This window comes from Bacillus rossius, chromosome 1, assembly GCF_032445375.1.
Source record: "Bacillus rossius redtenbacheri isolate Brsri chromosome 1, Brsri_v3, whole genome shotgun sequence".
NCBI lineage: Eukaryota > Metazoa > Arthropoda > Insecta > Phasmatodea > Bacillidae > Bacillus > Bacillus rossius.
In genome coordinates, this window is record NC_086330.1 from 358,105,216 (window position 1) to 358,121,118 (window position 15,903).

Sequence of the window (15,903 nt, forward strand, 5' to 3'; positions counted from 1 at the left end):
GGAACAAAACAAGTGGCTAGCTGACATGATGAAGCATACGGCCATGAATAACTCGGTTACGTGACCGCGTATATTTGTCCATATTACTCTCTGACAGAGAGAGTCTGTTCTATGAATTTGAAAGAATAATCTATTATAATTATGAAAGGTTTTTACATAAATAAAGAGTGGATTATTAAAATAGCTTTTGAAGCAACGTACCAAATTCCTGTTAATATGGCGTCTTCGTGCGTGTTCGGCAATGTTCGTTTTACAACAAAGAAATATTGTGGAAAGACAGTTGGCAGCCGTGAATTTCCAAACATTACATCCGAAATGTTTGTAAACGTAAACAATCGTTCTGAAAATAACTGTGATATTTTAGTACAAATATTTCCGTTAAAAATCTGAAGATAAATTACCGTCAATGTTAACACGCGATTGTACACAAAGTACAAATATGAATTGTGAAATAAAAGGTTGCCATTTTGAGATGCTTCAACATTCACGGTTTTTACTCAAGAACAAATATTTTAATTTTCAACTTCAAACAATTGTGAATTACTGCAATATTAGGTGGATTTATCGTTTTTCCCCGTGTGAGGTAACAAAGTTTTAGTTAATATAAAAAATTGTGAACGTTTTGTTAAACAATGTTTCTACTGTAGCTTTCAGCTTGGAACTAATGTTTGCGGTTCTGACGTCTTGGGTGCGAAAATAAGGCGACTTCCAATTTTTGCATCTTTCGTTTATGTAAAAATGGTCGCCTTATATTCGGACCAATACGGTATATAAAGAGAGAGAGAGATATGATTTCAGAACCTCCTGGTTTTTTTAAAGTCAGTTAACAACAAAAATACCCAGTAAACTTCAAAGTTGTCAGTATTTAATTCTTTAATTAATCCCTATCCCCATCAAAAAATAATTTAAACACTGAAATCAAAATATTTCACAGGATAAAAAATTAGTTGTGCAGCCAACCATTTTTAATTTTAGGCATTCATTCAGTTAAAATACAAAAATTTATTAAAAAAAAAAAAATAATATGAAAAAGTTATTACCGTATTGGCCTGAAAATAGTCCCACCTCGAATATAGGCCGACCCCTTCTACAGCACACTCAAAATCAGGGAAAACTGTATTTTTCAATTTATTTGCTTGAGCCCGCCAGCGACGCAAATTCTCGTCACCACCATATTTCCGCCCAGCTTCCACATTATTTGTGGTTTCTGCATATCTTATTACACTTTTGAAATTGGCAGAAAAAAAAGCAAACAATGTTTATTTTTTGAATAATGGATAAAATAGCACCGTAACGTAAGACAACAATATATTAGTGTTACGATTCGAAACACCCGTAAATTCCGCAGTTAAACTCGCGATATCATTCACACGACAATCCGGATAGGTATTTGAAAATTTTTTAAAAACATTCAACACAATAGTTTTCTGTGCACTTTTCAAAGGCTTTCCCGTTCTGTGTTTTACAAAACTCGGTCCGGTGTCAGCCATAACAAACCGTGCGCGCACGAATCTGAAATGCAACTGTTGCGCCGGGCATCAACTGTATACCGTACACACTGCGTCTGTTAACATAATTGTAAGTAAATACTTGCTGACACATTAAACTGTATTGGATATCAATGGTGAAATGCTATAATGCTATATAACAACAATTGTTATAAAAAAGGCATGGTAAAAATTAGAGATGAGTCGAGTCTTGGTTTATCGAGTCGAGCCGAGCCGAGTTGGGTCAGATTGACTCGACTCGAAAACCGAGTCGAGTCATGTATTTTTATCAAGTTCGAGACTCGAAACACGTTTCGAGTTAAGTACCAGCATCGTGACATTATAGCCCCTTATTATAGGTTGTCTTAACGTTTTCGCCAAGTCATTAATACAGCAAGAAATGATAATGACCTTTAAACAAAACAAATCCCGTGCAAACCTAACCTTGCCCACTACCGTGCTACGGCGCTATAATAGGTACAAGTGCAACCAAACCTAGTCCTACCTTCATTTATGAACGTGACGTCATAACGTGATTTTGTCGATAGTGGCGACAGTTTATAGGACAAAATTATGTCACATGACCATTTTATATAAAAAAAAAAATGCTTGGAAAAGAGTGTGCACTGTTTTCATTTTGTTTTTCATCCTGTGTTTACTTCAAATACGGTACTGCATTTGTTTACAAAATACGTCAATGGATTTTCACTGAAGAAAAATTTGTTGCAAAACGCACATATATTAATAATCATCACGTTTAGCGTGCCCCGTTTATAATAACTCGTATAAACAAGAGATTTCCGTAACCTAAAAATAAAAACATAAAATAATTATATTGTAATATTTAGTAAATAAAACCAAGCCGTGATGCGTGAAAATGGCTGCGTGTTAGGCCAGCCAGCCTTGCATTTTGGAACTAAATTTAGCTGTGCTCCGCTACGCAGCGCTGCGTGTCAATAACGTTTAGGATAAAATTACTTTCTTTTTGTTTGAATAAAATATAATAATAACAACGCTCATGCATTTTATTTGGCAATCAGTTACTGATCGTCAAATCAAATGCATGAAATATTTATTTAAAAACATTGATATTCTTGTAGTTGTAACAAGTTCCGGGCGAATAATCTTGCCGCGGAAAGTGTATTTACATTGAGAATGTGACAATGTGACAAGGCCTATATCCCTTGCGCTGTTTGTTCATGTGAGGATCTGCCGGTGGATCGGAAAACAAAAGTTACGTAACTCGGGAAGCCTTCTTTTCACAGACGAAAGAGCCAAACTCCCGATTGTACATCTTCGTTTTTTTTTGTTCATTGTAAATAAATATGGCGGTGTTGATAAAAGGAAATACCATAAACAAGGCAACGGTATTTATTTGTACGCCGCCATATTTTTCGTTTGCAGTGTGTCCGTGAATGTTTATATTGGACAACTCATGATAACTATGGTCAATTAGGTTAGATTAGCTACATTAAAGATACTGTGAAATCATGTTGAAATAAAGCTTAGTTTTTTATATTTAAATAACATAATTATTTGAATTAATCATTTAAAATATTTAAATAACATAATGATTTGCTAATTAATCATTTAAAATATTTAAATAATGCAGATGCATCTTGGATACACAATTTTTATATTAATGGGTGTAGTAATATTTTATTTATCATATTCGACGCAAAAAATTATAAAATTATGAAACTCGAACTGACTCGACCTCTTCAAAAATTTTGTGACTCGAACTCGACTCGACTCGAAATATGAATTGCTAAACTCGGCTCGACTCGACTCAAAGCCAAAAAACCTCAACTCGTCCATCTCTAGTAAAAATACTTACAAATGGTACGTAACCAAGGGACTATTTCTTGCGCACGAATAATGTGCGCGGCGGCCGGCAGCCAATGAAAATGTTTGTTTACAAGATGCTTTGTTTATTCCAAAACTCCGGTAAGAGTGAACGGAGAATACGGTAAATAACCTTACGGCAAAATAATTGCTGTTTTTACTAATTGTTTACTGTAAATACCACATTTTACAAGCAAATAAAATTACCGCAGCATGTTAAATACAGTTAAAAAATAACCAGACCGAGCTTTTAAAAGCTATGTGCTACAAGTGACCACATCTGTGTACTTAACTTAAAATATGATACGTTATTGGGGTTAAGTGTATTTACTAAATTTCTAAGTTGGAAAAATTACTAATTACACGTAAGTACGGCGTAATTTTAGGTCAATGAATTGTATATCTGATAACATTTTTATGCCATAAGTGATTATCCTTGAAATGTATGTGTTTAATTGTACTATTTTGGCTAGTGCCCCATTATAGGCCGACTCTAGATTTCAAGGTTGACAAAACTGGCAAAAAAGGTCGGCCTATTTTCGGACCAATACGGTACTTAAATACTGTTGAAACAAGGTTGGCTTCTTTCAGGTTCTATCATTCTCCTAAACAATGTCACTGGTTCAAAAAAACACTCACCCTTGAGAATGTTCACAGACTCCACCTCTGAAGGCAGCGACAGGAACCCTCGGTCAGTCTTCACTTGCACGGAGACAGAGTAGATACCCTCTGCATCCTTGGCATCCAGGATAAAAGGTGGCTGAGACACTTCGTAGCGCTTCACGGCGCTTTCGTTTATCGACCGGCCGGGTGAAACCAGCACCACGTACTTGTAACTGCCACAAAGCCCCCCAAAAAATTAGTTTATTGAATGTGGCTACTTGAATATTACAAACCTGCATACAATCATGAATAGAGTGGTCTTGGCTACAATACTGAACTGATTCAAACATTCATTAATTTTAATCAGCCAATATTACTTCAACTGTAAATAATCCGTATCTGTGTATGTTAGCAGTTAGCCATTGATAACTTTACAATAATGTAAACAACAATTAATATTAAATAATCTAGATTTTGGGAACAATGTAAAATAAAACACCTTTATGAGCTTTCACTGAATTCTAATAACAGTATTCTATACTAATTAAAATCGAATAAATCTAACTAAGATTGTGGTTTTTTTTTGTTTGTAAGAAAAAACTCAAAAATTTCCAAAAACTCAAAAAAATAAAAAAAATATTTTTTACTGCTATAAAGCTGCATTATTCCAGATAAACAAAGGCTATGTTAAATTTTTAAAATTTGTTTTGTTAACTTATAACAATATATATGACTAAAGCTTGAGAAAGACCAAATTGGCAGCATTCATGGCTTAAGGTGATTACAGATACAGTTAAAACAAAATAATAATGTCCCACCAACACTGCAAAATATTCTACCAGGTATAACTTATAGATATTTCCCAAGTGATCATCATTTTTAGATCTTAATCCAATATTTATGTAATTACGTATTTTTGGCAACAAATTGACAGTTATGGTGCATAATACAAATTTGAATATGAAGGTCAGATACAAAAAAAAAATTAGTTGGAACTTGACATTAATTTAGATAAGTTTTTTATACCTAGTTATAACTGAAAGAAAACTTGCTTTGTAAATTTTTTGTATAACTGTACAAAGCCGAATACAACAGCTAGTATTTCATAAATTTATCTAAAAGAGTATTGTCAGTATAACAATTTTTTTTTCAAACTCTTAAAGTTTTAAAGTTTTAATTATGCAAAACATGTTTTTTTTCTTCCCCCCCCCCCCCTCCCCCTCAGTTTTCAGGTACTTTGTCTCAGTATATTCTGTTAGTAATCAGTATTTTCTTCAATATCATATACAGTAAACCTTCGTTTATCTGGCCCTCCTTGATCCGGATCTCCAGATAATCCGGATCAGATTTATAGACATTTTATTTGATATCCACAAAACAATTTTTTAACTACATCAGCAAGAACGTAACTATAAGTACATCAATATTTAATTTTTAGTTTGTTTCAATGTAAAGTTCTGCATAGATAGTATAATCATGGTAATAAAATTCTTTTTGTTGAGTTTAAGAAAGTGCACCAGCTGACACACATCATGGCGTACTTGGAGCGTCAGCCTGACACCACTCCAGTTCACTATTAATGATAAAGCGTTTGCATCAACGTGCTTCACTCAAACACCATTAATGTTTGAAACAGAAGAGAGTGGACAAACTATTTGTTAAAAATTAATGAGAAATGTTTTTTTATATTTTTTAAAGTCTTATAAACAATATAGGACATGTTTACAAGGTATTTTTGTTACAAAACTTAATTTTTTATTGTAATAAATGGTAAGTCTGCTTATTCGAAGATTTTTTGCTTAGTAGGCCTACCTAGGATTATCCGGATATTCAATTCTCTCTGGATTGCCTTCGGTCCCAGTTAGTCCCGATGGACAAAGTCCAAAGCATAACATACTAATTTTACAAACTTTGATGGAAACAAACAAAATTTCATTTGCATGAGTAGTGGAACTGCTTCACATAAAAAGTACTTCACTTAAAAGGATACCTCAATTTCAAGACTGTATTTCCCGATTCATGCAAGATGTTTTACATTTAGCAACAGGATAAGGTATTTTCATTGTGGGTTATTTTTGGTATGAGATTTAAACACATTTTCTCAAGCAGAATAACCACGTAGCATGTTACTACTCGGATGGTAAAACTTACGAAGAGTTCTTCAATCTGCCGGGGAGCTCCGCCTCCCTCCAGAACACGAAGTAGCCGCTGTAAGTGTCGTTCTTCTGCTGCAGCACGTACACCTGGCCCGGGGGCCTGATGTAGGGGGCGGCAAACTCCACCTCCTCCGACGCCACAGAGTGCGCCACCGCCGTCCTGACCCGCGCGCGGTACTTGCCCCCGTAGTGCACGTTGAACCAGTAGGACACGCGCGTGCTCGCCGTCGGCAGCACGGTGAACGTCGACAACTGGTTCTGGGTCGTCTCCACGATCGTCACCTAGGAGGCAGAGAGAACGTCTCATCTGCACACAAGTTCCAGAAACCTTGCCACATGTATGTCTCACGCTTATATTGCAGTACACGGTAGATGGTGCCCACTGTTAACTCAACGACACTACCCTGATTGTTAGCTTAAAATAGTATATTATTTTATATTCCATCATAATTAATTATAATTTAGTTTTAATTCTTTTCTTTCTCACAATTTTTTGATTTATCTAAAACCGTAAAATTATGTTTTTTAACAGTGTAGTAATAGTTGCAATCATTTTGAAAAATAAAATAATTAAATTATAACTACCAATTATTATTTCACAGGAGAAACTGTTTGTAGCACTTGGTCACTATTAATAACAAGGCATTCCATTTTTAACATATTTAAAGTTATGAAACAATTTGTTGACAAAAATGTTTCAAACCAAGATGGCATCTTTCAGTTACGTTTTCTTAGAAATAAAAATTGAATATTATCAGATGATGCTCCTGATGAAATAGAACAAGAAAAAATATTTCCGAAATTCTCATTTCACTTAAAAAATAAGAATTTTCGGATACATGTTTAAAATATGTATTTTTCATTATAAAGTTGTGTCTAAAATTTTTGTGCTCTATGGAGGCAACCAAGCACAGTGAAACAAGGACAGCGGTAATGGCAGAAATCCTGCATTGAAAAGAAAGAGTAAATGTCCATTGAAATGCACACAGCAAACTAAGGATGAGACATACTATAGAAGGCAGCACAAAGGTGAGGTCAGGCGCATAAGAGATATGAAGGATGGCAGGGGAAGTAGTTAAAGGGAATAACTATCAGAGAGGTGTGGCCAAGCAGTTTGGAAAATATCCTTGGGCGTGGCATTTTTCTTTGCATGCTACGCCCGTTCAAAATATTATGACCAACTTGTCTTAAAAAGCATAACATAGTACACTCACCAGCATCATTACAATGATAGACTTTTTAGAACAGTTTATGTGTAACCAGGACTTGCTGAATCGGCAGTATTTGGTTCCCGATATTCAGCTCTTCCAGTTTAAACAGCAGAGATTAAGCAGGAACTTTTCCAAAATCTGTGATCTAATAATGAATTTGAAAAATCGTACAGTCAAGAGCTCGAGAAAATCCTCGAACAACAAGAAAGCAGAACACTTGGAACCTCCGATCGTCTTGGGTAACTGTGGTCCAACCAGTGACCTACTTCCGAACAGCAGTAACAATCACAACCAGTGTGTCGACAAAGAAGGCTTTGCTTTGGTGCAACATGCGGGCAGGTTCAAAAAACGGGAACTCTGATGCAAAAACATTTCTGCAAGAACGAAAGAAAACTCCTATGCAGGCATAAGAAACATTTCAACTCTCAAAACGGCCTAAGCTGTCAAACACTAAACGTTGCAAAGGTAGTTGCATGCGAAGGGAGGCGGGTGGATGCGGCGTAATAATCCTGGTATTTTGGGTCGGTTCTAGGGTTGCCTCTAAGTATTATCTACCCCAAAACAAAAGGCTAGCAGTTCTAATCCATTTTGGCATGAGAGGTTCAGCTTGAGTGGTTTTCTGCAGTTGACCACAGTGAGCTGACACCGAAGATGTTATTTATGGCCCCAAACACCAGTGTTGAATCCAACTTTAAGAAAAAAACCTCTGAATCTTATAAGTTTTTGAAGATGTACAAAATCTTAGCTCTCGGTATACGGCATTTGGTAGGCGTTATTTCATGAATGGAACGGAAGTTGCATGAAACGGAAATGTGTAACCACGGTGTTGCCATCTGTGGCAGATGGCATGAACCAACGTTCACAAAGCCAAAGGGAAATTTTATTATCTGTTTGATGAATATTACTAAGATGTGTAATATTTTAATAAAATTTCTTATAAAAAATCAGGTCCAAAGCCGGGGTTTAATATTTCTTTAAGTCTTTTTAGGTTTTATTGTAGCCGTTTCATTATATAGTTGAAAATTTTGGTTTGGTAACCATATGATTCAATAGTCAACGTAGCTACTCCTGCAGCAAATTATAGCTGTGGATGCAGAAACTACGTTGCGTCACGAAATTATCACATAATGTATTATTTTAAAGAATTCTACCTTAATTTTTTTTACAAATTTCATAATTTCATATTATAAGTGCATTTGCAACATGAGAACAAATTAATTTGCTCATTACCGAGGTTAGATGTTACATCTCTGGCAAAAACTAAAAGACTCACTTTTTTTCCTTCTCGAAGACAAAGACAAAGAATTTTAGTCTTTGATTTGACTTCGACCATCCGAAGCTACACACACTCCTGATTAACATAATTAATAAAGAATTACACTCTCATGCACAAGTAATTTCCAAAGCCAAAATGACTGCCCACCTCGTAACCAATAGGTTCCCGCATCTCGGGACATGAGGACGTCCAGTTCACCCACATCCTCGTTTCGTTGTGCAGGTAGGGGCCCATCACCACGCTCTTCGGCGGGGCCTTGTCGTTGAACTCCGTGATCATGTGAGGAGGGTTCTTAGAGATGGGCCCCACGCCGAGCGGTCCCACCACGCCCACGGCGAACAAGTAGTCCTCGCACGCCTGCAGGACGTTTACCACCGTCGACAGATCGCTAGTGGTGTAGAGTGGTTCTAAAAGAGAAAAATGAATATATTAACGACGAATGGGCTGGTTACATCGTGTGTCATAAGAAACCTCAATAACAAACAAAAAAAATTCCTTTCCGCACAGCCTACAGGTGTAGGTAAATTTCTATGTACCTATTTCTTCTACAAATGTTAAATACATGAGCCGAAGTTGCCAACCGTCTAGTTACTGCCTAGCACATATATTTAAAAGAACCTAAGAGCTTCGCTATCACACCGTTTTGAAGTCTTCCTTACCTTTCATGTTCCTTCTTAAGCAGTCGTGGCTGACCTCTCGATGAGGCGAAATGCTGCGGCAAAAGTCACCGCAGCATGCCGGGGCTCCATTGTCTCAGCCTCCCAAAATGTCTCTTTTAGGGCGTGGCTGCTGTATTTTAAACCTCAGGTCCACGGCAGTGTTGAAAATCATCGTTCCTATCCCCCTTTTCCTTTCACAACGGTGGCTGACCTCGCTATGAAGCGCTATCCCACTCTTTTGTGCTGATGAGGCTGTTTGTTATTGCTGACGCCTCTGTGGACGCTGAGGTCGCAGCGAGGCCTGCTCGTTTGTGCACTGCGTGCGTGTCATAACAGACAGAGGCAATAAACTTTGGGTGAACTAAAAACGTCGACAGTGCAACAAAGCAATTTGGCAGCAGAGGCCAACATCTGGAATCTACCTGAAAAAAATTCTGGGTAGGCTGTATTTTGGACTACAGCCGCCAGGGGTTTGTTTCATGAATTTCCACTGTGCTGAATGTAAATGTTGTGTATGAAATAAAGACAATAATTTAAAAAAAAATTGATGTTCCTTTTTTTTTAATGTGAATTCTATTAACGTCATACTTGACGGTCAGGCAGCCACGCCAGTAAAATTGTGGTACCAAAATTAAAGACACCAAACCGCAACAAACTCGGACCAACATTCACAACCACTGGCTCAACTGACTCCATATCAACATCAGAATCATTAGAGAGCATATCCACGTCCATCACCAAAAAGTTTCTGCATTTCCCATTGCTTCTCACAAGGCAGACGGCTGAGGCTCGCTTCAGCGCAAATTTCGTGCCTCTTTCGGAGGCAATTTTTGTTCCAATAGCTCATTTCTCTCAGCTACTTTTTGCCTCATTTAATACCTACAACACTTCTCTGCATTTTAAATTGCTTCTGCTTGGGCGATTTTGCTTGTTTCTTTCTTTTCTCCAACATAATCCATTTTCACTAAGGCATTTTGCGATTAACTACTGTGCCGGAAATTAGGCATTTCGACACCTTTTTAAATTTTTACAATAATTTTAAATTAATTTTGGAAATTTTATTTGGTTACAAGGGGGTGATTTACTTTTTGTTAGGCCGGTGTACGCCTCGTGTTTAAACTTTGTGCCAGTAGTCTGAAGCACCTTTCCCAGAGACGTATCTGATATTTTGCAGATCTAATACTTGGCTGGCAACCAGCTTAAAATTTCTCTCGCCTGTAGTCACGTCCCGAGTTTGTAATATTATTTCTATTCATGACCAAAACTGCATAGAGCAGCTCCTGGGCTGCAAGCTGCTACTTTGTACAGGCTTGCTGAGAATCGCAAGTCTCGTCACGAAGCAGTCTCCAGTGGAGCTGCGTTCCCACCTTAGTGGCTATTTCTGTCCCCCCCTTCCTCTCTCTCCACCTCACATGAGTTCTGAGAAATAAAGCTAGGAGCAGTGACCTGACGGGACCACGAGCAAAGTCTACTCTACTAAGATATGTTTACATCAACTTTGTAGCTTTCATAGTTTAAGAGTTTTAAGCAGTGTCAAATCCTCAGCCAAGTGACACCCAACCTGAGAATAAAGTTGTTCATATTCCTGTCGGAAATTCATGACAAAAATCTGAAAGTGCTTCAACTGGTGCCGGATTACAAAATATGCCGATTACAAAACACTGGATTAAAGACCTCTCACTAGGCCACTAACTTTTAAAAAAAATTTTATGGCTTGGTTGGTAAAAAAAAATAAGTACTTACTTTTATAAAGGTCTTCTGTCCTCAGGCCGTAGTAGATACCATAGAGCCACTGCTGCTTGTAAGCACTGCTCTTCGCAGCGTCCCAACGAAGGTTCACAATTGTTCTGTGCGAAGTATCCAAAGTCACGCGTACGTTCTCAACCTCCGGGAGAGGGAAGCCTAGGAACAAAACCCCACAGTGCACCTGAGCTCACCACACTATGCACAAAGTGACACAAAGAGCCACGTAAAACACTACAGTAGAACCCTGTTATAATGTTTTCAAAGGGGTCAAAAGGGTAATAATAAAAAAAGGCAGAAAATATCAGTTTAGTATTTGCCAGTGTTTTAATTTTTTTTCCCCAATGGACTCATCAATCCATAAAAAAAAATTTTATTTCTAAAAACCACTGATGAATACTCTCGATGCTCGAATTTGCTTAAACCAAGCCAACGATTTTCGCTCAGCTTCCTCGAGCCTACAGCTTCTATATTCTTTCTCTTTCCATACACACTGCTACAATTCTGTAAAACTGTATCACAATTCACAATGATAGCATTTAGAATTGAAATGCATATGTCCAATTCCTTCACTGCTTGAACATGTATTTTTTGTGGATACACCTATACCTCACTTAGCACGACTAATTCGTTACTAAAAATGATCATATTATTTGAAATTGCGTATTCTGAAGCATTATTTTCCATAAATAGCAAGGCTAATTTAATTAATGTGTTCCAAAATTGTCTAGGAAAATATACTTTACGTAATATAAATGCGTAGAATAACACTCAACAATAAATATGTCACATGTCACACCATTAATCTTTATATGCCTCCTATCGCACTTTGTATGACAAATACGACACCGTGTAACGGGAGATATTTGGTCCTTTACACTCCATAGCCGCAATTTAACTTGCCATAGCTGATGTTAGTACAACAGCGCGTAGACAGACCTGCACGCACATCTCTTCCCCCCTTGTTTGGCTAAATGTATCCCCCGGCACATCTGTTGTATACAAAAGTTGAAACAGACTTCGTGGCGTCGTGTCCGATTCTTTTTTTTTTTTTTGCCTGTGGAGATTTTGCGCTAACTGAAATTTACAGACGTGCTATTCAAGACTGGGGAAGTAAAATTAACACTGTGCTAAATGAATCCGTGCAATCTGAAGACATGCTAAGTGTGAGGGATAGGTGTACCTATCTACAAATGAAATAAATTGAACTGTAATGAAAAAATACAAACTTTAATTTTTTTTGCCATAGCGGAATGATTGGCAAACATACATCTGAAAAAACACCAGAATGGCAAGGAATGGAAAGATTTGTTATTATGTCTAACCAAGATGAAAGTGCCAACAGACACATAGCTGGGAACATATGTGCTTAACTTTATTATATAGAATACATATACCAAAGTTAAATTTTTTTTTTTTACATTTTTTTGGATTTTAGAAAACACGTTATAAGCAGGAAATGCGTAATTTGTGAAATGTTATATACAGGATGTAAACACATTGTCCTTATGGGGAAAAATGTCTGAACTTAGAAAATACGACATTATAAAGAGAGAGAAAAATAGGTGGGAGCATTATAACAGGAATCTACTGTATACAAAAACCATTAAGTAGTTGCACCTTGAAAAAAAAAAATTTATCGTCAGCTGTAACAGTTTTGCGAAGGCAGAACAATACAGTAAAGACTTTCCGCTTAAAAAGTACAGTAAATCCATATTAATAAGTTTCTAAAGTAAGGTGGTGGAGAACCAGCATACTGTGTGTTTTGAAGGGACTATATAGACGAAGGGGAAGGGGAAAAGCAAAAGAATGAGCAGGAAGAGTGGTCGACTGAACAAAGTAATTCTTTGTTGTTTTAGTACTGCTGAAACTCTGATGTTTATCCCCCCGCCCACACCAGCAGGTACCAAGTTACTGCATCTTTGGATAGAAACCATCGTTGACTCGCGGTCGTAGAGGGGCGTGTACAAATAACTGTGGCACAATCACGTACATAGGACGAGAGTGTGAATGTTTTCATTATAACTTGAGACTTGGTGAAAGTGCAAATTTTCATTATTTCTTATCTATGAACCTAATTTTTTATGTGAGTTATTTTTTTTTTAGCTCTTGATCTGTGCTTAATTTTGGCAGCTTATTAAAGATAATCTAATAAATTTTCATAATCAAGAGCAGCCTGAATCTAGTAATTATTGAAACACAGCTTATTAGATAGACCCTACCTTACCTGCTTCACTCATGCACCACTGCTTTTATTAATTACGATTAGGGACAAGATTATATGTTTTTTTTATATATTGTCGTTATTCATTTAGTAAAATTATATTCTAAAAAACTAAAAAACACACTTTCCATGTTGTATAAACTAAAAAGTAAAAAAATATTTAAATTTAAGTTATTTTTTTTTAAAGTGAAAGAATGAACTACAACTTTGTATAATATAATTTTTTTAATAAACTTAAAATAATAATCAATTAATAAACAAAACAATTAATTTTAATAAGAAAAAAAGCATGAGTTGCTTGATATCAGTCGTCTTAAAATTGTTATCAATAATGTTTATTCATTAGGATAGAGTCATTAAGAAAATGAAAAATACCTTTTTAGTTTGTACAACATAGAGCCAAAATTAAACTGGCCAATTTTTGTGGGTTTGAATCATGTGCCATCATTAATGTACAAATGTGTTACTAATGTAAACGGATCAAGATTAAACAATATAATATAAAATTTTTTCCACCCCATGTAGATCCTACATTCTGGAACAAAATCCATGCTAAATAAATTACATTCAATGAATTTATCATGATAAAAGATTAAATTTTTGTAATTTGATTTAAGTATAGCCAACTTACCTATTAATTTCATGTTAGTATTTACATTTTGGTGCTAAATTGTTTATTAACTTGGATATCGGTATTATATGTTTGTTGTATTGACATGCTTTGCGGTGTTATTTGGATTTTATTGCAATTCCCCAAAACAATTGTGTCCCTAATTATTATGATGCATAAAATTTTGAGAATATTCTCGATATTTGCAAGAAATTCATGAATTAGAAACTTCTTAACCCACATGTTTACTTGAAATTAATAGCTATTTTAGTACTTTAACATATTAAAAAAAAATTTCATAAATTCACGAGTTTTAGGAAATTTTCAGGGGTCTTGATAATTATTGCTGTACATTTCAAAAAAACCTTCCCACCCTCTTCTACCAAGTCAAATGTTTACATAATGCCACCTTTGAGGTGACACATGTAAAACTAGAGAATATTAACAAAAAACAGAGTAGGGGCCAGACAGTTCAACTTTTAAACAGTAAACAAACGGAAGCAGAAGATGAAGACTGTTACAACTTACCTCTCCTTTGGTCTGTTTTTTCTATCACCACCACTTTGATGCATTGCATATACAAGTTTAATACTAAAATTTAACAGCCCATCAATGGAAAGCTTACCGTCCGTCTTCACTGAAATGCTGGACCATGGACCCGTGACCGAATCATTGGTGCCTGCCACTTCAAACACGTAGCTGGCACCCGGAGCAAGGTTACTAACTGGGGGAGAAAAATATGGAAATGGTAAATTCCAGTCAATAATTATCTTATCGAACAACATAATAAAATAAAAATTTCCATTAGTTTCTTCACATGTATATCCACAGAACTCAATCCTAGTAAAAATTATGCACAACTTTTACAGCTTATGTCAAACTGTTTTCTTCCGAGTATTTTTTAGCTACCTCAGCTCAAACTCAAATACAATAACAATGATGCAAAAACCAGTAATGCAAAATTTTTACAAATTTCAATATTTAAAAATTACTTAAAACAATCATGTTTTCAAAAAATAATATAGTTTCACTTATAATTTATACGTCAGATAAATAATTAAATAATTAAAATAACGTAACAACAAATATTTACTTGGAAATTATTCAGCAATAGTGTTTTCTCATCCTAGATTGCAGTGTGGATTTAAATGGGTATTTACGCTCTCTTTCCAATGCACGGTATATGCAGTGCTTCCCTTGTTTCGGTGTGCTCTGTTGCCAGATGTACAACACAGCAAAAATGTTTTGGACACAGCATTTTAATATTATAAAAATTTATTAAAATGTATCTGAAACACTGTATTTTGTTAAGTAAAACTACAAATGAGAATTTCAGAAATACAATTTCCTGTTGTATTTCATCAAGAGCATCATTTGATAACATTAATTTTTTTTTATTTCTAAGGAATTGTAATTTAAAAATGCCATCTTGGTTTTAATTGTTATTGTCAACAATTATACAATCTTAGCTCTAGGTATACAGCATTTGGTAAGAGTAATTTCGGGAATGGAATGGAAGTCGAATGAACAGAAGTGTGTAACCACGGTGCCGAAGTCGTCAAGAGGCGGATCCTCATGTAGCAACATACTTTCGTAAACATTAGGGGACATACAAAACACACTGGTGTGCCAAATGAAACCTTTTGATAGTGAAACTACCATGGAATATATTTGATAAACTAAAATAGTCATAGTCAAAAATCACAAGTTTAAAAATATGCAAGAAGACTGGCATTATACTGTTTACAATACATAGTCTCCTTTCAAAGCTATAACAGCCTCAGTGGCACAGCAGCAAAGCATATGGTTGTGAAGCTCAAAGGGTAATATTTGACGTGGCTCAAAACACGTCACAGGAAAAAATTTTTTTTTTTTTTACACTTTTAGTAACATACTAATATAATATAAAAATATATAATATAAATGTTGAATCAGCTCAATAAGGTTAAGATTTCATTGTAGGAAAAATTTATTGAATGATTTCAGTCGTTTAAGCAGATACAAATATACAAACATATACTTAGTGTTATAATATGAGTTTTAAAATGTTTCAGATTCATGTTTTAGTAATACCACAGAAGTATAAACC

General features: G+C 35.6%; 1 protein-coding gene across 1 annotated transcript in view; it reads right to left on the minus strand.

Annotated features, from left to right (window-relative positions):
* LOC134528287 (sortilin-related receptor-like) overlaps positions 1–15,903 on the minus strand; it is a 121,888-nt gene that overhangs the window by 9,488 nt on the left and 96,497 nt on the right. The window contains exons 26-30 of the mRNA XM_063361782.1: positions 14,440–14,538; positions 10,981–11,139; positions 8,726–8,985; positions 6,087–6,373; positions 3,972–4,168 (exon numbers count right to left, since the gene is read on the minus strand). Of these exons, the coding sequence (XP_063217852.1) occupies positions 3,972–4,168; positions 6,087–6,373; positions 8,726–8,985; positions 10,981–11,139; positions 14,440–14,538 (1,002 nt within the window). The remainder of the gene's footprint in view (positions 1–3,971; positions 4,169–6,086; positions 6,374–8,725; positions 8,986–10,980; positions 11,140–14,439; positions 14,539–15,903) is intronic.